The 25,034-nt window shown below is 43.1% G+C and overlaps 1 protein-coding gene across 1 annotated transcript in view; it reads left to right on the top strand.

The window, feature by feature from the left end:
• abcf3 (ATP-binding cassette, sub-family F (GCN20), member 3) overlaps nt 1–16,076 on the top strand; it is a 68,508-nt gene extending 52,432 nt beyond the window's left edge. Inside the window, exons 15-21 of the mRNA XM_084316049.1 lie at nt 2,737–2,781; nt 3,356–3,488; nt 4,287–4,375; nt 5,853–5,944; nt 11,233–11,365; nt 12,115–12,202; nt 14,985–16,076. Of these exons, the coding sequence (XP_084172175.1) occupies nt 2,737–2,781; nt 3,356–3,488; nt 4,287–4,375; nt 5,853–5,944; nt 11,233–11,365; nt 12,115–12,202; nt 14,985–15,143 (739 nt within the window). The 3' untranslated portion in view covers nt 15,144–16,076. The remainder of the gene's footprint in view (nt 1–2,736; nt 2,782–3,355; nt 3,489–4,286; nt 4,376–5,852; nt 5,945–11,232; nt 11,366–12,114; nt 12,203–14,984) is intronic.
• Nucleotides 16,077–25,034: the final 8,958 nt, after the last annotated feature.

Genomic DNA, 25,034 nt, shown 5'->3' on the forward strand with positions numbered 1-25,034 from the left:
ATAAAGATTCTGTGATAATCGCCCTTTACTGGAATATTCTGGAATACACAAAAAACATTTATGAATCGTTTTCAAATAAACACTAGATTATCGATAGTATATGTGTACTTATTAGGGCTGACCCCTATTAGTCGATTAGTCGACTAATCGGTCGAAAGGAGCCGTAGTCGACTGGCCAACCTCTTAGTCGAATATATATATAAAAGAAATTTAAAGAAAATATTTATATATTTTTATTTTTTATATCATTCTTTCCAAAAGAAAAGAGGCCTAGAAGCGTGGCTAACGCTAATGGCACGCATACCAGAGGCTAACTGCATACGAAAACAGGCACAGAGGCACTGAAAGAGGATTTCACCCATCTAATGAACACACTAGACTAGACAAAATATCAAGATGTATCCATCAGTGGACCAATTGCATGCTTTTGCAGAGGACAAGAAGCCTTCAGTCGACTCCTTCAGACATTAAGCACCCCCCACAGCCCAAATGGAATGATAAAAAAAATTATAATAATAAATAAATAAATAAAATATAAATATGATTTTGGCCAATCATAGTCGACCATCCAAATCCTTAGTCGGGGACAGCCCTAGTACCTTTTTTTTTTTTTTTTTTTTTTTTTTCTTTTTTTCCTCCATTTTTCTCCGATTTTCTCCCATCCCAATGTTAGTCGTATGCCAATTCCCAATCCCTTCCTGGTCGCTGCGCACTTACCCCCCACAGTCGGATCATCTGAGTGGAGGCTACCACGTGCTTCCTCCGACACAAGTCCAGCCAATCACCGCTTCTTTTCACCTGGCAGCGCGGATTCTCATTGAGAGGGCGTAGCGTGTGGGAGGATCACACTATCCCCCTCAGGTCCTATCCGTGCTTAGCAGGCGCCCCGACCGAACTGTAGGAGTCGCTGTTTACAGCGACCCGGACCCACCCCGCCAGCTTCTCCCACCCTCTAATACAGCCAATTGTATTAGTGTGAACGGCCAGCCAAGCTGGTGACAACCCCGGAGCTGTGAGCTGGATTCGAACAGGCGAATCCAGCTCACAGCTCCGGGGTTGGTGACGAACGCAATCTCCGCTCGGCCACCTAACCGCATCTAGCCCTAGTACTTATGCACGCTAGAGAAGCGAGCTGAAAAATCGAATCTCTTATTTCCTGATCACACACACACACACACACACACACACACACACACACACACACACACACACACACACACACATAGGGCACACGCTGATATATCTGTGAAAAAAGCTCTGATTATCCTAAGACTGGTAAAAATTGATTCCTTACCTCAGATCAGATGTGCTCCAAAAAGATGATTCCAATTCCTGATCGCCATTCCAAATATCGATCGCGTTTATTGATCCAATGCTGGGTACTGGAAATATGTATTCCACGCTGTTTTGGGGCTCTGCAATGACTTGGATCCTCTCGGGTGACTTAAAGTGAAGTAAAATGAGGAAGCTGGATTCCCCCCCCCCCCCCCTCCCATGTGTTTTCATGCAATCCATTCCAAAGGGGTGCAGTACCACAGGGAGACGATAGTGGGCGGTATTTTCCCAATGGAGCTCAGAGAGAGTTTGCAGCACTAACGTGAGACTAGATTGATGAAATATGAATTCAAATCGCTAATAAAAAAACAAACGAGATCTATCGTCGTTGCCAATGAACGGTCGGCATGAACAAACGGGATATCTTGTCGTTGGCATTGAAAGTGTTAACACTTTGGGTGCCGGGAGCCGTCTTTAGACGTCTTTGCTGGCCATGCTAAAGTTGCCAGGGGACGCTGTACGTCGTCTTTATATCAATATTTCAAAAATCTGCGATCGGATTCATAATGTCCCTCCGCTGGCCTGAGATCCACCAGCAGGACCCACTGAGCTCTCTGGCGGTTCAGGAGCGCCATCTGGTGGCCGATCGGCGCAAGCGCTTAACAGGAAGCGCACTAGAGGTTTTGCTAGACGTCCGTATTGCTTCCGGCCACTCGGTACATGTCCCGTGACTCTAGCTCGTCACTCTACATAGCGATCGATTGCCAATAACTCGATAAACAACATGATTTGGACGTATATACCATTATACAAGCTGGAGATGGACCGGGTAATAATATATCCCATAATGATAAAATTTCTACTCGACGATGATCGCCCAACGGCGCGCGGAGACTGGGGTGAGTTTCAGCGTGTAACGTTACCTTCTTCGATAATAACTGATATTATCAACATTTGACCCACATTAGATGATTGGTATAACGCTGCCCACGGAATTATAAACGCCCCCTCGCCCATCCGGTCAACATCAGATGACGTGTAGTAACTTCTAGAAGTACGTCTAGTTGGAATTTTTTATATCGCGCTGATTGCCATCAAACTGTATTTCATCATCAATATAATGCATTTGGGGCTATATATCACGTTCTGGAGAGAGCTGCAGAAAGAGATGAAAACATACTTATACATTAGACCATACTTTACTATGAATATGTGAATGAAAAAGTTTAACGTTGCTACACAATGAACAATACATATAGGACTTTGAATGGGCCCTAATAATGGCAATGTAGCAATAGAATTTAAAAAGTTATAGCCCTGCAAAGAAGGGGACTTTCTCCATAGACAAATAGCGCTGGCAATCTATGGTATATCATTAATTTAACCTTAGGCAACCAAAGTGTTAATGTGTTGTTATTATTAATGTGTTGTTATTATAAATGTATTGTTTCTGTCCTGCAGGCCTGAACTGAAGCCCCTAGAGAAGGAAACTGAAGTCACCTTAAAGTACGAGACCAGACTTCTGTCGTGTAGAATGATGCTGGAGTGTGTGTGTGTGTGTGTGTGTGTGTGTGTGTGTGTGTGTGTGTGTGTGTGTGTGTGTGTGTGTGTGTGTGTGTGTGTGTGTGTGTGTGTGTGTGTGTGTGTGTGTGTGTGTGTGTGTGTGTGTGTGTGTGTGTGTGTGTGTGTGTGTGTGTGTGTGTGTGCACTTTTGTAGACGTTTGTTTGTCTGTCCATCTGTGTGTGTACATGTAAATATATACAACGTCTCCATTAAATATGTTTGTGTAGGTCACCTGTGAGAAAGGGATATGGGATATAGATGGTGTACGTTTATAATTATGTTTTGTTGATATTTTGTTTATACTTGAAAATTATTATTTTTATTGAAAACAACTTACAACCGAAATAGGTGTTAAATTCTCTTCAAAGTGGACTTAAAAAGTCTTAAATTAAACTTGTTGAAACCAGCACGAACCCTATAGGGCCCCTTTAAATATATACAAAACCTTCATTAAATACATTTGTGTAGACTTGTGTATGTCTGCAGCTTTTCTGATTCATGTGTGTGTGTGTGTAGGTTCCCAGATAACTTTGAGAAGCTGTCTCCTCCCATCCTTCAGTTAGATGAGGTGGAGTTCTACTATACTCCAGAACATCGTCTCTTCACTAACCTCAACGTCTCCGCTGACCTGGAGTCCCGCATCTGCATCGTACGTTACTAAGGTTACGCCTGAGTAGCCTAGGAAGAGACGGTGGTCTCCCTTCCTACTTCCATCATCAAGCTCTGGGGAAAGATATGCAGACATGAGAGCTCAGATGAATTGAGTGGGACATAAACGTAGAGGAGGCTTATCTGATTGAGCAACTTCTTTGCAATGTTTGGGGTCTTAGAAATGTATTGACATTTTAAACTCGGAATGTCATTTGGAAGATCTTTTTTAAAGTGATTTTTGTTATATTTTGGGGGCATATTTATGACATATTTCACCTTTTTTGATGATGTACAGACAACTAGGATATGCTAGGCTAGCTTGTTTAGCATGAATACACTCCTAAACTCTTTGATTAAACATGTATACACTCTTACTCTACGCTCTGATTAAACATGAATACTCTTACTAAACTCTAAGCTCTTTGATCAAACATTAATACACATACTATACTCTAAGCTCTGATTAAACATTAATACACTCTTACTATACTCTGATTAAACATTAATACACTTTCTATACTCCAAGCTCTTTGATTAAACATTAATACACTCTTACTATACTCCAAGCTCTTTGATTAAACATTAATACACTTTCTATACTCCAAGCTCTTTGATTAAACATTAATACACTCTTACTATACTCCAAGCTGCAAGCTCTTTGATTAAACATTAATACGCTCTTACTATACTCCAAGCTCTTTGATTAAACATTAATACACTCTTACTAAGCTCTGATTAAACATTAATACTCGGTCACTTCATCCTGCTTTACTGCGTGTCCTGTTGTCTGTTCCAGGTGGGAGAGAATGGAGCAGGAAAGTCCACCATGCTCAAGCTGCTAATGGGAGAACTGACGCCAATTAACGGCATGAGACAAGCCCATCGGTGAGATCCAATAACAAGTCTAGAACCTTTATAAGTAGTGAGTGCATGCTTACCAACTGTCCGTCTGTAACACTACTATCACCGACATCTAAGAAGGGAGATCCCCCCTTGAACGGCCCTTCTAAGGTTTCTCTCCTCCACATTGCCTGTGGTGCATTATTTCCTATTGCTAGGTTTTAGTGAGTTTTTCCTTACCTTCGCGTGGGGTATGTCATTTATTTTGCATTTATTTTAAATTTGTTGGACCTTATGGTGTTCTTGTTTTGTTCTTGACTTATTGTGATGTTTCTTCTTGACTTGTATAAAGAAGATGTGTCCGGCCCATGGGGACATTAACGTGTGTTGTCGGGCCTTACAAATACATTTGATTTGATTTGATTTGATTTGATTTAGTGTAGTTTCCAAAACACGCTAATGCCATAAGCTTCGGACGCTCTCAAACTTCGATTCTCCCGTTCCACATCCACATGCAAGAAAGCCACTGACCACGATGTAGTATTAACTATTTAATGTCCAATTCGGGTTTAACACTTTCATGTTTCCTAATTATATAGAGCGAGATTAATAAAGTTATCAAGGGAAAAAGAGAGAGGTCTGAAAACTGTCTGGCATTTAGGCACAAGTGGCATGTCGCATACATTCTAATAGTCTGTATTAAAAGCTGCCGTTCAGTATCAGCACATCTGTGGTGCTGTGTAGGCAGAGATCAGTCTATCAGCACAACCTGGGATTTCCTTCACTTGTGTATTTAAGGATTTCTCTGTATCTTGGTCTTATACTAGGGAGTCCCTTAAAATTTGTTAAACCGGGGGCGCCAGGGTGGCGCACCATGTAACGCACTGCGGTGCTACGCGGTCGACCCGGGTTCGTCTCCCGAACCCGACATACATTTGCCGCATGTCTTTCCCCCCCATATCTTCTCCCGACCTTCCTCTCTCTGCTCGGTCATGTCTGACGTGGATAAAGCTGTAAAAATGCTAAAAATAAATCTTAAAAAGAAAAGAAAAAAGAGAATTGTTAAACCGTTGCATGGAAGACCTTAGCAAAGGAAAACATTTTTAGGTATGTGCCACACCCGACCCTCGGCTAAGGATAAATTAAGCCTTAAGTGTCATACTTAAGGATAAAACGTAAGGTGTTTTGTACAACTGGCCCCAGAGCTTTATTTGGTTTAGGTCCCGTTACTAAGTGGTGTAAGCCAGGTACCAGTTCCTATGTTACAATGTCCCATCCAATCACAATGGAGCAATAGAACAAAACATTTCCTTTTGCTTAATTTTCAACATATCTTTATTAAACTAACTGTAGTTGTTTTTTTATTCAAATGTATTGTCATTATACAGCACAAGTTGTAAGAACAACAATTTGTTTAATAAAATTAAAACTAAGCAAAGCACATTAGCCATAGCATGTTGGGAAAACAACACACAACTATTTCCTGCTGTGATTGTATTGATGATATATTTATATCTTGCAGAAACCTGAAGATCGGCTACTTCAGCCAGCATCACGTGGATCAGCTGGATCTCAACGTCTGTTCTATTGAGCTGTTACTTAACAAATTCCCAGGTAAGCAAAGCGATCAATGTTCCCTCTAATTTTCTTTCGGTCTGAGCAAACACTCAAACCTCCTGAGCAGACATCAGCAACTACTGAGCAACATACGTCACCTTCCGATTAACCGGTTGGTTGATAAGCGGCGGTTTGTAAAAAATTTTTTACCTTAATATCCAACATAAAAATCTACACATTTAGCTGATACACAGAAATACACAAAATATTTATTTGACCATTGACGATACAGAGCAACGTCCTCCCTCCCTCTTCTCTCTCTCCCTCCCTCTAAACCTTTCACCTTCACTTGTTTCCAGACTCCTCTGGTCTGGTCTTAGTTCTTACTTAGTCCTTTCTGTTAGTCTGTGTGCACACTGCACATAAGAACACCTGCACATCAGAACACTGCACATCAGAACACTGCACATCAGAACACTGCACATCAGAACACTGCACATCAGAACACTGCACATAAGAACACCTGCACATCAGAACACTGCACATCAGAACACTGCACATCAGAACACTGCACATCAGAACACTGCACATCAGAACACTGCACATCAGAACACTGCACATCAGAACACTGCACATCAGAACACTGCACATCAGAACACTGCACATCAGAACACTGCACATCAGAACACTGCACATCAGAACACCTGCACATCAGAACACTGCACATCAGAACACTGCACATCAGAACACTGCACATCAGAACACTGCAAATCAGAACACTGCACATCAGAACACTGCACATCAGAACACTGCACATCAGAACACTGCACATCAGAACACTGCACATCAGAACACTGCACATCAGAACACTGCACATCAGAACACCTGCACATCAGAACACTGCACATCAGAACACTGCACATCAGAACACTGCACATAAGAACACCTGCACATAAGAACACTGCACATCAGAACACTGCACATCAGAACACCTGCACATCAGAACACTGCACATAAGAACACCTGCACATCAGAACACTGCACATCAGAACACTGCACATCATTCAGAACACTGCACATCAGAACACTGCACATCAGAAAAGAGTCACTTGTTTACTCCTCTGTTCCTCAAAAAATAATAAATAAAAGAATCCAAAGGCAGCTCTTCTCCTCTGGTCTGGTTTTAGCTCTTACTTAGTCCTTTCTGTTAGTCTGTGTGCACACTGCACATCAGAACACTGCACATCAGAAAAGAGTCACTTGTTTACTCCTCTTTCCTAGCATTACTGAGGCACCATCAGAGGTCAGCATCACCATTCTCTGCATGTCTAATTCATGTTTGGAATAAAACTGCGTGATGGCCTCAACAATAGCTGGAGCAGTGCATGACATTAACTGAATGATGCATCATGCCACCAAACTCAGTTTTGTAGTTGACATCAAAACTCCCTGTATTTTATATACAGAACTAGCATTTTGTGCACTGTGATGTCTGTGCTCTCATCTACTATCAAAGTATGAAACGGGTTATTTTGAATATTGCACATAGTCTCATTCTGTACAATTGCATTGATTGACTTCACAAACTCAAAGGCATAGTTCTTGCTCCGCCAGTGTTTTGGGATACTCACATATTTTGCCACATGATCAAGAACAGACAGCATCGATGCGTTCATTTGTATGCCGAGTAGTACATTGTCAATGAGCACTTTCACTTGCTGGCTGTCAGATCTGTTCTTTTGCAACTGCTTATTCCTGTCGTCGCGTCTCGCTGTGGTGCCACGCAATAGGTTGGATCGTATCCAAGAGCTAGCCAACCCAGGACATGTAAATTACGTGCATCCAAACAAATGTCTTTTTTTATTTTTTTTTACACAAACGTTTCTGTGCGCAACCGATTTCAGATGTGCGCGGGAGCATTTGGCCATGTGCGCGCGCGTGCACAGGCGCACCTTAGGGGGAACATTGAAAGCGATGACGACAAACTGTGGTCTGTGTGTTTCTGCTGAGCGACTGTCCCCCGTCACATGTCTCTTATTGAGGAAGATGTGAAGACATGTTTAAACGGTACATTGAGTGCAGCCAGATCCATGGCTCATCAGACGGATATAAAGTTGACTCACTCTCTTGTCACAGTGCGCGTGAAGAAACGGTAGCTAATATTATCACCGGCTCATGACCGCGGCTTTCCTGAACAAGACTGAGGAAACCTTTCCTCCACGCTCCTACGCAAAGAGTTGAATGACGTTCCGCCGTCAAACATTGATGTTCCCAAACAGGAAGTAAACTAACTGCTGCTTTCTATGCTCTTACTATACTCTACCTATACTCTACCTATACTCTACCTATACTCTACGTATACTCTACCTATACTCTACCTATACTCTACGTATACTCTACGTATACTCTACCTATACTCTACCTATACTCTACCTATACTCTTACTATACTCTACCTATACTCTACCTATACTCTACCTATACTCTACCTATACTCTACCTATACTCTACCTATACTCTACCTATACTCTACCTATACTCTACCTATACTCTACCTATACTCTACCTATACTCTACCTATACTCTACCTATACTCTACCTATACTCTACCTATACTCTACCTATACTCTTACTATACTCTACCTATACTCTACCTATACTCTACGTATACTCTACCTATACTCTACCTATACTCTACCTATACTCTACCTATACTCTACCTATACTCTACGTATACTCTACGTATACTCTACGTATACTCTACCTATACTCTACCTATACTCTAACTATACTCTACCTATACTCTACCTATACTCCACCTATACTCTACGTATACTCTTACTATACTCTACCTATACTCTACCTATACTCTTACTATACTCTACCTATACTCTACCTATACTCTACCTATACTCTACCTATACTCTACCTATACTCTACCTATACTCTACCTATACTCTACCTATAGTCTACCTATACTCTACCTATACTCTACCTATACTCTACCTATAGTCTACCTATACTCTACCTATACTCTAACTATACTCTACCTATACTCTACCTATACTCTACCTATACTCTACCTATACTCTACATATACTCTTACTATACTCTTACTATACTCTACCTATACTCTACCTATACTCTACCTATACTCTACCTATACTCTACCTATACTCTTACTATACTCTTACTATACTCTACCTATACTCTACCTATACTCTACCTATACTCTACCTATACTCTTACTATACTCTTACTATACTCTTACTATACTCTACCTATACTCTACCTATACTCTACCTATACTCTTACTATACTCTTACTATACTCTACCTATACTCTACCTATACTTTACCTATACTCTACCTATACTCTACCTATACTCTTACTATACTCTTACTATACTCTTACTATACTCTTACTATACTCTACCTATACTCTACCTATACTCTACCTATACTCTACCTATACTCTTACTATACTCTTACTATACTCTACCTATACTCTACCTATACTCTACCTATACTCTACCTATACTCTTACTATACTCTTACTATACTCTACCTATACTCTACCTATACTCTACCTATACTCTACCTATACTCTACCTATACTCTTACTATACTCTACCTATACTCTACCTATACTCTACCTATACTCTACCTATACTCTTACTATACTCTTACTATACTCTTACTATACTCTACCTATACTCTACCTACACTCTACCTATACTCTACCTATACTCTACCTATACTCTTACTATACTCTACCTATACTCTACCTATACTCTACCTATACTCTACCTATACTCTACCTATACTCTACCTATACTCTACCTATACTCTACCTATACTCTTACTATACTCTACCTATACTCTACCTATACTCTACGTATACTCTACCTATACTCTACCTATACTCTACGTATACTCTACCTATACTCTACCTATACTCTACCTATACTCTACCTATACTCTACCTATACTCTACCTATACTCTACCTATACTCTACCTATACTCTACCTATACTCTACGTATACTCTACGTATACTCTTACTATACTCTACCTATACTCTACCTATACTCTACCTATACTCTACCTATACTCTTACTATACTCTACCTATACTCTACCTATACTCTACCTATACTCTTACTATACTCTACCTATACTCTACGTATACTCTACCTATACTCTATGTATGCTCTTACTATACTCTTACTATACTCTACCTATACTCTACCTATACTCTACGTATACTCTATGTATGCTCTTACTATACTCTTACTATACTCTACCTATACTCTACGTATACTCTTACTATACTCTACCTATACTCTATGTATGCTCTTACTATACTCTTACTATACTCTACCTATACTCTACGTATACTCTTACTATACTCTACCTATACTCTATGTATGCTCTTACTATACTCTTACTATACTCTACCTATACTCTACCTATACTCTAACTATACTCTACCTATACTCTACGTATACTCTACCTATACTCTACCTATACTCTTACTATACTCTACCTATACTCTTACTATACTCTACCTATACTCTACGTATACTCTTACTATACTCTACCTATACTCTATGTATGCTCTTACTATACTCTAACTATACTCTACCTATACTCTTACTATACTCTACCTATACTCTTACTATACTCTACCTATACTCTACGTATACTCTTACTATACTCTACCTATACTCTATGTATGCTCTTACTATACTCTTACTATACTCTACCTATACTCTTACTACACTCTTACTATACTCTAGTTATTGCCATTAACATATTTAATGCATATCTCGTATTGGTCAGAATATAAGACGACCCTGGTTATATGTCGACCCTGTTTATAAGACGACCCCTCTTTTTCAAGACTCATTTTTTTAAAAGGAATACCTTTTTGAACACCAAATCTTGTTTTTATAAAGAAAATCACTTCTGTCAATCTCCTGGAAGCGGCTACTTTGCAGACCGCAGCTTTTTCTTTTTTTAATAGTTTCCTTGGTTCGGACATGATGACCCTTCCTTCCTTTATAGTTTCCTTGATGTATACTGGGAGCACTGGTGATTAATGTGTAACACGTCTGCTCAGGAGACACCAGCTGGGAGGGTACAGTGACGGGCCATGGTGATTAATGTGTAACACGTCTGTTCAGCTGGGAGGGTACAGTGACGGGCCATGGTGATTAATGTGTGTAACGTCTGCTCAGCTGGGAGGGTACAGTGACGGGCCATGGTGATTAATGTGTAACGTCTGCTCAGCTGGGAGGGTACAGTGACGGGCCATGGTGATGAATGTGTGTGACGTCTGTTCAGGGCGGAACGAGGAGGAGTACAGACACCAGCTGGGAGGGTACGGCATCACAGGGGAGCTGGCCACCAGGCCCGTCGCCAGCCTGTCGGGAGGACAGAAGAGTCGCGTGGCCTTCGCTCAGATGACCATGCCATGGTAACTAACCACAGACCTAGAGCCCTACATAACAGAGTTTGGTCACGTCATACAACAGAAACCGCACAAACTAGAGCCATAGATTAAGAGAGTTTGGTCACGTCATACAACGGAAACCATAGATGAAGAGAGTTTGGCCAGTTTGTACAATAACCACAGGGACTAGAGCCCTAGAGAGTTTGGCCAGGTTGTACAATAACCACAGGATCTAGAGCCCTAGATTAATTAAATGGGAATGCCACCCATTTTATATGTATTTGTGAACACGCACAACTGTCCTAAACCTAGAAATCTGAGAGAGAAGCCTCCAATTGGTGATTATTGGGCTGCTCCATAGATAATGAATGGGTCTCTGACTTTATGAGGTCATACATGTTTGTGTAGCTCTTATACCCAAATTAGGTTTATATTCTAGCATTGAGAGAAGATCTGAACCAGAAGTAATACCTTATTTCTCTCTCTCTCTCTCTCTCTCTCTCTCTCTCTCTCTCTCTCTCTCTCTCTCTCTCTCTCTCTCTCTCTGTGTGTCTCTGTCTCTCTCTCTGTGTCTCTTTCTCTCTCTCTCTCTCTCTCTCTCACTGTCTCTCTCTCTCTCTGTGTCTCTCTGTCTCTCTGTGTGTCTCTCTCTCTCACTGTCTCTCTCTCTCTCACTATCTCTCTCTGTCTCTCTCTCTCTCTCTCTCTCTCTCTCTCTCTCTCTCTCTCTCTCTCTCTCTCTCTCTCTCTCTCTCTCTCTCTGTGTCTCTCAGTCCAAACTTCTACATTCTAGATGAGCCGACCAATCACTTGGACATGGAGACCATCGAGGCTCTGGCTAAGGCACTCAACAAGTACAAAGTAAGAGAGACGCTACTGAAGAGTTTATTATTAATATTTTACTGTAATACACATTTTTCACAATACAAAATTCTTAGTTCAGTAATAAAGTTGTAATATGTATTTTGTATACGGTGATGTATATCGATACTGAAAGTCATTCCTTGATTATTCTGACATAAAGTCATTAGATCACTCATCCCTGGATCTGCCTTAAGGCCTCTGCATGCTACAGAAACTTCAGAGCAACTGCAACACAACATCGGCGCGATTTCAGCGCGGTTGTTTTAGAGGGTCTTGTAGACTGTGTTGCTTGGACGTTGCGTACATGTCCCTCAAATCTAACCTAAACAACCGTTGCGTTGATATTGCGTAGCAGTGATTGGTTGGTTAGCGAATGGGGGCGGGGCTGTCATAGAATAATATTAGTCCCGCAGAGAATATCATCCTCCATTGTTGTTTCCAGCGTTGACGCTAAATAATTAGCGTCACATAGCTCGCCTTTTTCTGAAAACCCAAGCACATATTGTTCCATAGCATACGCCTTCAGTTGATCATGACAAATCCTCTCTTACCTTGACGATTAAAAAGCCTCCATAATTTAGTAAATAAAGCTGTAGCCAGTGTTGTGGCTGATGGTTGTTTAACACAGCAAGAGACGATATTTCCAATTGTAACAAGTAGGTAATTTATTTAGGAAAAAGAAGTTCCAACAGCAAAAGCTATGGTTCGAGCAGAGGATCACCACAGCTTGAACAAAAAACACTCTCCCTCTCAATCCCTCTGCCTGTCCCCTAAATCCCCTCTCAGTCCTGCCCCCCCATGACAGATATGATGACGTATCATATCATGTCAGATCTGACATGACGTACATTAAGATGATACGTAGATTTAACATCGGAGAGAGATAAGAACATTAAGAACATGAAGAGAGATAAACAAGATATGATGTACACACACGATATGATGTAAAACATTTAAGAACATTGAAGAGAGAGTGAGATGTGTGTGTGTGTGTGTGTGTGTGTATGTGTGTGTGTGTCTGTGTGTGTGCGTCTGCGTACAGACGTATGTGTATTGTATGTGTGTATTGTGTCACAGGGAATGTGTGTGTGTGTGTGTGTGTCGGTGTGTATGTCTGTGCGACTGTGTGTGTCTGTGTGTGTCTGTGTGTGTGTGCTGTGTCTGTGTGTGTGTGCTGTGTATGTGTGTGTCCGTGTGTCTGTGTGTGTGTGCTGTGTCTGTGTGTGTGTGCTGTGTATGTGTGTGTCCGTGTGTCTGTGTGTGTGTGCTGTGCCTGTGTCTGTGTGTGTGTGCTGTGTATGCGTGTGTCTGTGTGTGTGCTGTGTATGTATGAAAGAGAGAAAAGAACAAGATATGAAAGCGATACGATGTACGAGATTACCAGCACACAACGTGCCGTACTGAAATGTCCATCTGTCCAAGTTGTTTTAAGAACGTCAGCCAGACCGTCTTTCAGCACTGCTAGTTGACCTATATTAAACTAGTCCACCCCATACACATTTTCCCCAACACCAGCCAGCTAGCATTGGGTCTATTCAAAATGCTATCCACATTAGCTACATAGCTAACCAAGTAAATACAGTGGTATCCGTCCTGAGGTAACGTTAAATACAACGTTTGCTAGTCGAAATGACTGGACACACACAGGGACAAGTTAAACATCAATCAATTAATTTATTCCAATAGGTAGTTTGAGCTGCATGTGAGCCGAGGTCCTCTCCATTGGAAACTAATAATGTTACGGTAATGTTAGCTCGAAAAGCACAGAAAGTTAAGCTGCTAGCAACAGACACTATAACACTTCCGGTCGGGGGTTTTCAAAATAAAAGAGCGACGTCTAAAATCACTGGAAATACGTTTATTTTGTACATTATCTATTGTTAACACGAACCTAAACTAACTTTAGTTAAACTAACTTTGCGTGTCGATGTTGCAGAAGCATAAAGGCAGAGTGTCTAAAACACCGTTGCTTTGTCGATGTTGTGTTGCAGTTGCTTTGAAGTTTCTGTAGCATGCAGAGGCCTTTAGCCTGCTGAGAGGGTGATCTATCAGGACATCCTGTAAAACCCTCTCTCTCCTCTTCTCTCACCTCTCTCTCCCCTCCCCTCCTCTGCTCTCTTCTCCTCTGCTCTCCTCTCACTGTGTCTCCTCTTCTCCCTCCTTTCTCCTCCTTATCCTCTGCTCTCCTCTTACTGTGTCTCCTCTCTTCTCTCGCCTTCTCTCCTCTCCTCTCCACTCTCTTCTCCTCTCCCCTCTCCACTCTCTCCTCTCCTCTCCTCTCTCTCCTCTCCTCTCTCCTCTCCCCTCTCCTCTCCACTCTCTCCTCTCCCCTCTCCACTCTCCTCTCTCCTCTCCACTCCCCTCTCCTCCCCACTCTCTCCTCTCCACTCTCCTCTCCACTCTCTCCTCTCTTCTCCACACTCTCCTCTCTCCTCTCTCCTCTCCTCTCCTCTCTCCTCTCCACTCTCTCCTCTCCCCTCTCCACTCTCTCCTCTCCCCTTTCCACTCTCCTCTCTCCTCTCCACTCTCTCCTCCCCTCCCCTCTCCCCTCTCCTCTTCTCTCCCCTCTCCTCTCCACTCTCCTCTCCCCTCTCCTCTCTCCTCTCCTCTCCTCTCCTCTCCTCTCCTCTCCTCTCCTCTCCTCTCCTCTCCTCTCCTCTCCTCTCCTCTCCTCCTCTCCTCTCCTCTCCTCTCCTCTCCCCTCTCTGCTCTCTCCTCTCTCCTCCCTCCTCTCTCCTCGCCTCTCTCTGCTCTCTCCTCTCTCCCCTCTCCCCTCCAGGGTGGAGTGGTGCTGGTCTCTCACGACGAGCGTCTGATCCGCCTGGTGTGTAAGGAGCTGTGGGTGTGTGAGTTCGGTAATGTCAGGCGGATCGAGGGCGGCTTCGACGAGTACCGTGACATTCTGCAGGAGCAGTTCCGTAAGGAGGGCTACCTGTGAGAGGGACGCCACAGCCCATCAGCGACAACGCGCCAATGACTGACATGCCAAGTTGCCAATTGACTACAACCACCAATAACATAAACCCCGCCTCCTCAATGACACTCCCAACTGCCATCCAATCAGCGTCCTACGGGGGAGATAAGGAGTTAAAGCAACCCCCCCCACATCATGCTTTCTGTTTTGGAAGAACAGGATCAAGCTAGCTACTGTCGAGTACTGATATTATCTCCTCGCTAATCCCAGCCTCCTGGAGTCGGGAATGGAAGTAGTTGGGACTTAAAAGAGAAATTATGACGTGTGGAATATATATATATATATATATATTATTCCCATATATGGAAAATGTCTGTCTGTTGTCCTGAAGACAGGACAGAGTTTTTCCTCTTTTTCTTTTTTTTAAGGCAGGGTCTGATATGAATGTGTGATCCCCGCACACACATGCACACAAGCACCCTTCTCCCCCACAGGTGGACAAACTGGCCGCCCAGGTGTGCCAAGTCATATAGTGAGATGGCTTTCAAAATAAAGGCATGGAAAAACGAGACATTGATTAAATAATGTGTCGATTTCTGGGCTTTTATTTTTAGGGCCAAATTGCTAAACAGGAAGTCCCATTTCATCTTTGGCTTGACGCACCTTGAAGACCAGTTTTCCCCCAGTGTGTTTACAGAAAAACGGTTTTGGGGGATATTTCAAGAAGTAAAATTACCCTGTAGAAAAATACTATATATATATATATATACATTTCTTTTTTTTTAATAATTTGCCGAATTCAACTTGGATATGGGTTCCTCTGGATGTCATGTGGCCGTTATGAACAACATGATAACATCTGTCTGATTAAAGCTCACATTGTTCTAAAGAGACGTACAGGGATCCCAACCCTGCTAATATAACATGGTAATAAATACATTTACTGGTTGGAGTATATTTACCGTGGTTGGAGTATATTTACCTTTTACCACACTGCCTAAGACTCTACTTGGTCTCTTGGGCCCCCCCCCCCCCCCATCTGTATGTTCCATCAGACCATCTCAACCTGCTGTACTATCGCACATACATTTATTTATTTTTTATTTAGCCTGTATTTTACCAGGAAGTCCCGTTGAGATCCAAACGGGGGAGACCTTGAACGAAATGGAAGCAAAATGTTCTCGTCCAGAGAGGCGTCTTCCTGAAGCGCGGTTACTTAGTCTGATGATCAGGAAGGAAACGTAATGTAATTCTTGATTAATTCATTCTTCAAATTAAAATGATATATTGGCTCTTACGGACCAACCGGTAATAATGATCACATCTAGACCGTAGGCTAACCGTAACCGTGCTTCAAGACGTCCCCGCCTCGGTTCAGTTCTGATTTAGTTAAATTCCCTTCAGGCACATGTTGTGTTTTGAACGTTTTCTCAGTATTCAATCTTAGAATTCAGTAAACATTTTGGCTTCACCATCACCATTACAATTCATTAGTTCCCCAGATTTTAGTCTCATATGTGAGATCGTCCACCTGAACGAGTTTAAAATCCACCCAACGGGGAAACCATTGCCCTTCCCGCTCTTTTCTGAACGGGTTTAAACCCGTTCTCAGCTTGGGGGGGGGTGGAATGCTACCTGGTTTAAACCTGGTCGGGGCGGGCCGGTGCGTGAGGAATATTACCCGTTCTCAGCGAGGGGGCTGGGGGAATGCTACCCTCTTTACAGATTCCCACGTTGCTCCTGTTCACCAACAGACTCACTGCTGCTCTGAGTTACGAAATCAAGACCGAAATCCCTTGAATTCCTGCCGTCCCCGAGATGTTCTTCACCCCTGCAGACCAGACCTGACCCAGTCTCCCTCTGGTCCAGTAGAGGCCTGTCACGGAATGTTTACAATGTCCATTTGTCCTCCATGTTGGAAGAGACAACGGTTGCTATGTGTTGATAATTCTATTGATACCTATTTAATCTTTATCGTGTCTTATTACTGGATCTTGTAAACAAGTCACAGTGGAACAGTAACATGATTTTCCAGTGTTTTACCTGCTCTACCACTGCACAGAAATTAGGTTGTTCTTTTTCTCTTTCTACTAGTGGTTACAGGCAGCAGCCATATTGGAAGAAAGAACTATGAACATTCCGTGCTAGGCCTCTATTCTATTCAACCTTTACATCATAGTTTTAAGACTCCAGGAACCATTCAGGCTGCCGACACACATTGCAGTAATCTGCTAATAGCAACTCAACTTATTAGTCATTCATGAAGATTGTATTACTTTAAAAAAAAATCAAAAATCAAACAAGAAAAAAAACAATACAACAAAACATGTTCCTGTATAAATAAAAATGCTCAATGTTATTATTGATAAACTATTACAATAATTATGTATAGTTTATTTTCTGAGCCTTAAGAGTTTCATAGTGGGTTTCCGTTTAACTGACCTTGTATACCTTCAATTCAAATAGAACAAACATGAAAATCACAAAGATTAGAATAGAGGACCTCAGTACCTGGCTGACTGACCTCTGACCTGGGTCTTTAGTCTGACCTCAGTACCTGACCCTGCAAGATGGAACCATCTGGGAAGACTTCCCTTGAAACAGACGCTCTGCTCTTGTCTCTTCCTTTCGGAGAGAGTTTGTGTTCACGAGTCTAGCAAGACTGAACTGTCGAAAGAGATCCAGGAATTAAACATCCTGTTTCAGTCTTCCCTAGCTGATCTTGGACGTGGCGGTTTTTGTATTCCTAACTATCGCTAGGAATGAATTGGCCTACAGTGCTTCCCTCGTACGTAGTTATATCTCAGAGGAGCGGCAAGGCGTCTGAAACCGCTTTCACAACCTGTAGAGTTGAGACGGGTTTGTTTGCAACAGTGGGATTAATGAAACCACAGGGTGTAAAGACGTTCCCTTGGGAGTGATTTGCGTTGCCAACGGTGAGGAGATTACTTTAGGGTGGGGTGGTAATTCCTCCAGTCCTGGTGGTCTGCTCTTGTCTTCGCAGTTGGTAGGAGAATCTCTCCTAGTCCGGAAATCTCAAGCAATATCACTTTAGGGACATGCGTACATCAGCGACTACGTCTTCATTTCATAATTCTTCTCTTGACGTGTGGAGCAGGATATGTAAAGTGTCGAGGGTTAATTACATAGTTGAAGTGCATTTGATCAGACCAGGGCGGAATAGTGTCAGCACATTTTTGTTTGTTTTAGTGTTATTTACTTAGGCGCCAGGTGGGTGCGGTTCGACGCCGAGGACAATACAAATTACATTTCTGTGATTGGCAGCTTACCTGACACTTAATTATCCTGATACAGTAAACCCCACCCATTTGGTGCTCCCAATCAGGCTAAAACAAACGTTGCAAATGATTTGCGGCTACTCATCCCGGTGTGAGATTGATCTCTTGCTCGTCTCCATGAGATGTTCTGAGGGGCTGGTTTGCCTGCTCTGTCACCTGGTGAAACATGGCAGCTGGCTTCAGATACGTGGCGTGGGTGAATTTACCACAAGCCAACTAGAGGGTATGGGAGAGGGAAAAAGAAAGTGTATAAATATAGATAATTGTTAAAGACATTATCATAAAGAGAAATCGTACTTTTTCCTGTCATGTTACATCTATATTATAACTTCAGCTGTTACAGTAAATAACACCATGCTAATAAAAACAAAAGGCTTCACATCTCAGAATGGTTGTTTTATTTTTTCACATTCAGGAAGTTGCACTTTTGTAAATGAGTAGGTGACAACCTTTTAGGAGCTTGTCTGGGTTAGAAGAGACTGAATCAGTGAGATCCAAAGTCATCATTTAAAAAAATTATGTCAACGCTTAAAAAAAGAAAAATGTCAACGCTCATTCATGCCCCCCCCACCACACACACACACTGCCCCAGCCCAACCCCCCTCCCCACACACACTGCCCAACCCCCCCCCCCCAACACACTGCCCCAGCCCAAACCTCCCCACACACAGTACACACTGCCCCAGCCCAAACCTCCCCACACACACACACACTGCCCCAGCCCAACCCCCCCACCCACACTACCTCAGGACTCCCACATCCCCAAGATACGATAACACTGAGCACGATTTATTTAATTAATAGAAGGACGGGGGGTAGCTCGATCCACACCGTCAGGCTGATGAAGGCTCCATGTTTTTTACGATATATCTTTTTATATATATGTTGATGTCATTAACTCATACAGTAACTCACTCACCCACTGGTAGATAAGATAAGATATTCCTTTATTGATCCCCTTGGGGGGGTTCAGGAGTCATGGCAGCAGGGGGGAGGGGGGGTACAGGTATGGGCAGGGTAATAGGAAGACAATAAATATAAATATAGGCTAAAAAAAAATCAATCTGAATATGAAACATGAATAAAAGTAAAACGTAGACACAAAGGTGCAGATGAGTGTCTGTATACCCTATTGGTCATAATTTACGTTATAGTCTGTATACCCTATCGGTCATAATTTACGTTATAGTCTGTATACCCTATCGGTCATAATATACATTATAGTCCGTGCTGGATTTAAGAGTCAGACATTTCGAACATTTCTCAAGTTCTGCCGCTGTTAGTTCTCCAGCTGCTGGCAGCAGTCCAGCCCCTGGTTGTGGAGCCTGGTGGCTGCTGGGAAAGAAAACATTCAACATGTGACCAGTGTTGGCCTGGCTGCTTGGCATGAGCTCAGCTGGAAGGTTCCGGGCCCAGGTGAAGGCCCAGGTGAAGGCCTACAGGAACGCCCCCGGTGCCCTGGGGGTCACTACTGAGAGGACAGTGTCCTGGTAATCTGTCTCTCACAGCTGCCGTTTCATCTCACACTCGTCTCAATGGGAATCACATCAAAGAAACGAGTAACCTGCTTACTGTCTTTTACTAGTATGCACTTTGCTACTAAGGAATCTACCATGTCTATATTACTACCTACTACACCTGAACAATAAACTGGACTGGTCGGACAACACAGAGGCCCTCTACTACAGGAAGGGACAGAGCAGGCTGTTCATCCCGAGGAGACTCGGGTCCTTCAATGTTTGCAATAGACTGCTGCAGTCATTCTACCAGTCTGTAGTGGCCAGCGTCCTCTTCTATGCTGTGGCATGCTGCTGGGGGGGCTACATCAACTCGAGGGACACCAACAAACTGAACAAGCTGGTGAGGAAGGCTAGCTCCGTGGTGGGAGTCGAGCTGGTCAGACTAGAGTAGAGGTGATGGCAGAGAGGGGGGTGAGAAGGAAGCTGGCTGCTATCCTGGAGAATCCCTCCCACCCCCTCTACAACGAGCTAGTCAAGATGAGTCCTTCATACCAGCGGCCATCAGGCTCCACAACAGTTGGCAGGGACTGCTGCCAGACATCCAACTACAACTACTAGGAACCTAAAAGGACAATAATACTACCTCATGCATACTGCACCTTGTGTGAATACTGTATACTTCAGTTAGTTAGTTAATTATATGGATTGGTTATTTTGTTTACACTGCTTGTTTACCTGTACCTCCCCTCCCCCATGCTGCTATGATGCCTGAATTTCCCCAAGGGGATTAATAAAGGAATATCTTCGGTTCAAAAAACAAACTCAGCAAGACCGACGGCTTCTCAGTTACAGTGGGTGACAATATTGTCACAAGGAAAGATGAAATAACATACCTAGGTTCCATACTAGAGGCAAATCTTTCCTGTGACAAAATGGCATCCAATGTAATCAAAAAAGTCAACCAACGAACTAGATTCTTGTACCGGATCTCCTCTCTGGTAAACAAGAATGAATGAATGAATGAATGAATGAATGAATGAAAACTTTATTTAACAGATTGCAGAATGGGTACAATACAGTACGGCTCAATACATACAATTGTTAAGGGGATGCAGACCTGAGAAAGACGTTTGTCTTGTTTCCATCAGGGTCCCCCATTTTCAATTCATATAGACATTTATGACATACACAACATACATGACATTTATGGCATAGGGACATATAGGTATTTAGTACTGATACATTTGTGACATAGGCGGTATTCAAATATACAGTACTGTTACCCCTAGATCCTGACAGAGTATATACATATGATGGGGAGGGGACTGTACATTAGGAGGGGGTGGGTGGGTGGGAGGGAAATATACATACGGCGGGGAGGGAATATATACATGCGGTGGGGAGGAGACTGTCTATTAGGAGGTGGTGGGGGTTTTGGGCATTTACGGTGGCCAGTTTCGAATTGCAGCCTCCCGTAGGTGCTCTTTAAGGGCGGTTTTGAAAGTGGGCAGGGATTCACATTCCTTTACAGCTTTGGGTAGGGCGTTCCACATTGTTGTGGCATAATTGCGAAACGTGTTTAGTCCCTTGTTTGAGCCGAATCTGGGTTTAACATGATTTGTTGAGCTTCCTCTGGTGTAGTGGTTGTGGTATTCACTGACCTTTGGGAAGTATTTTGACATGTACATGGGCACCCCGGTCGTATAGTGTATCTTGTAGACCAGGCCCATTGCAAGTTGCTGTACTCTGTCGTCTACTTTAAGCCATCCTAGGTTGGCAAAGTGGGCAGGGGTGAGGTGGGTTCTGGGGTTCAGGTCAAGTAGTAGTCTGACCAGTTTGTTTTGTGATGTTTGTAATTTTGTTTTAAGCGCCTTTGAGGTGCTTTGGTACCATGAGGTGCACGCATAGTCATAGTACCCTTGAATGAGTGCTCCTGCCAGAGTCTTCAGGGTATTCTTGTTTACCAGAGAGGAGATCCGGTACAAGAATCTAGTTCGTTGGTTGACTTTTTTTATTACATTGGATGCCATTTTGTCACAGGAAAGATTTGCCTCTAGGATGGAACCCACCCAGGTAGGTAATTTCGTCTTTCCTTGTGACAATATTGTCACCCACTGTAACTGAGAATCCGTCGGTCTTGCTGAGTTTGTTATTTGAACCGAAGAGAATGGACTCTGTTTTGCCCATGTGTAATGATAGTTTGTTATCAGCGAGCCATATGCAGATTTTGCCTAGTTCCGTGCTGAGGGTTTTTTCAACCTGCAATTTGTTCTTGTCAGAGACCAGCAGGGCTGAGTCGTCCGCAAACAGGAACAAGTTGCAGTCACAGGCTGACGACATGTCATTTGCATAAATTAGGAAGAGTAGCGGTCCTAGTATGCTTCCTTGTGGAACACCACAGCTCACTGTGAGGGGGGGGATAGAGTACCGTTTACCTCTACCATCTGTTCTCTCCCCTCCAGGTAGGATTGCATCCAGCTCACTGATAGGCTATCAAAACCAATTGCTTTTAGCTTGTCCATTAGAATGGAGTGATTGACAGTGTCGAAGGCCTTTTGTAGGTCCAGCATGACCATGCCGCAGTATTTGCCAGCGTCCACCTCTTGTTTGATGTGGTCGTTCAAATAGAGGAGGCATGTGTCAGTGGAGTGGGACGTTCTGAAGCCAGATTGGAATTCGTAGATTAGGTTTTTTTCCGCCAGGTACTTTTCGACCTGAAGACTCTGGCAGGAGCACTCATTCAAGGGTACTACGGCTATGCTTGCACCTCATGGTACCAAAGCACCTCAAAGGCACTAAAAACTAAATTACAAACATCACAAAACAAACTGGTCAGACTAGTGCTTGACTTTACTCCTAGAACCCACCTCACCCCTGCCCACTTTGACAACCTAGGATGGCTTAGAGTAGACGACAGAGTATAGCAACTTGCAATGGGCCTGGTCTACAAGATACACTACACCACTAAGGTACCCATGTACATGTCAAAATACTTCCCAAAGGTCAGTAAATACCACGACCACAACATCAGAGGGAGCTCCACAAATCATGTTAAACCCAGATTCGGCTCAAACAAGGGACTAAACACATTTCGCAATTATGCCACAACAATGTGGAACGCCCTACCCAAAGCTGTAAAGGAATGTGAATCACTACGCACCTTCAAAACCTCTCTAAAAGAGCACCTACGGGAGACTGCCATTCGAAATTAAATGAAATTAAATTTTTATCTGAATTAAAAAAAAAAAAAAAAAAAAAAATCTAACCCTAACTAACCGTACTGTCATGCACTTGTCCTAATAAACTAACCTACACTGTAGCACTCAACACTTTGATGAACATTGTTGCTCAGCTGATAGAGTTGTGCCCTTCCTGATGGCTTGTCGTACAGAACTTGTAAGTCGCTTTGGATAAAAGCGTCAGCTAAATGACTAAATGTAAATGTAAATGTAAATGAAAGTGGCTCCTGTAAATGTCCAAACCCAACCCCCTCCAATGTACAGTTTCACCCCGCCTACCCAAACCCCCCCCCACCCACCCAACCACCTACAATGTACAGTTTCCCACCCCACCTACCCAACCCCCCACCTACCCAACCTCCTCCAATGTACAGTTTCTTCCCCCTCAAATGTATATACGCTCTTTTTAGACTCTTTTTGTACTCACAAACAGTACTGTAGATCAAGTCAAGTCAAGAGTTTTATTTGTCACGGCATACAAGTATACAATGAAATGCGGGTGGTCTTGCCCGCAACAATGTGCAATACAGTGGTACAACATATAATAGAATCCAATAAAAACAACATTGTGCAATAACAGGTAACGGGTAACATGGTGTGACATCTCGGTATCTGTACATAGTTATTTACAGAGCATATAGGACATGCTAGGTAGCTTTGGTAGTGCAATACACTGTTACTGTTGCTATACTAATTTAAAGTGGCCTTTCCTTTTGGGAATAAGTGTGGGTGAGTGCGGCATGAGTGTGTGCCCGCTCATGTTAAAGTGGCTGCTAGTGCACAGCGTGTGTCGTGTGTGTGCTCATGTGTGCTTGTGTGTGGATAGTTCAGTGTTCTGTGGCACTCAATGTTCATTGTTCAAGGCTCTGATGGCCTGGGGGAAGAAGCTGAGCCTAAGCCTCTCTGTCCTAGTAGCTGGGGTTCGCAGGCGTCTGCCTGACCTCAGCAGCTGGAACAGGCTGTTATTGGGGTGGTGGGGGTCTTTCATTATTCTGCAGGCTCTGGATTTGCACCTCTTGTTGTATAGAACCTGCAGGGGAGGTAGTGCAATACCCGTGGTAAGCTCGGCTGAGCGCACCACTTTCTGTAGGGCCTTCTTGTCCTGTGCCGTGCTGTTTCCATACCAGGCAGTGATGTTTCCGGTCAAGATGCTCTCTACAGCTCCTGAGTAGAAGGACTGGAGTATCTTCCCCGATACTCTGAACTTCCTTAACTGTCTCAGGTGGTAGAGGCGCTGCTTCGCCTTCTTTACTACTGTGTCTATGTGTGTTGACCATGTCAGATCCTCTGAGATGTGGACCCCCAGGTACTTAAAGCTGCTCACCCTGTCCACGGTAGCCCCGTTAATCCTCAGTGTGTGTGTGTCTCCTGCTGTCCTCTCCTATAATCCACGATCAGCTCCTTGGTTTTACCAATGTTCAGGAGCAGGCTGTTGTCCTGGCACCAGCGTTCCAGTACCTCAACCTCCTCCCGGTAGGCCTTCTCGTCGTTGTCCGAGATCAGCCCCACCACCACCGTGTCGTCTGCGAACTTCACTATGGAGTTGGAGCTGAACTTGGCCACACAATCGTATGTATGTCATGTATGTCATATATGTTATGATGAATTGAAAATGGGGGACCCTGATGTAAACAAGACGAAAGTCTTTCTCTGGTCTGCATTCCCTTAACAATTGTGTCTATTGAGCCGTACTGTATTGTACCCATTCTGCAATCTGTTAATACAATTTTCAATCAATCAATCAATCTTATCTAGTTTCAAGTTTCTTTATTAGTTGTCATAGTAAAAAATACACAATACTTTTCCATTAAATGCTTTTTTCTGTATGAGCTCCTGGGAGTGTGCTAGATAAAAAGTATAAAATAGGGGAGCTCCCGTAGCTCACCGCATATCTCTGCGCTATTTCTGCGTCGGGGA

Source organism: Notolepis coatsorum, assembly GCF_963971535.1.
Source record: "Notolepis coatsorum genome assembly, chromosome: 1".
NCBI classification, from domain to species: domain Eukaryota; kingdom Metazoa; phylum Chordata; class Actinopteri; order Aulopiformes; family Paralepididae; genus Notolepis; species Notolepis coatsorum.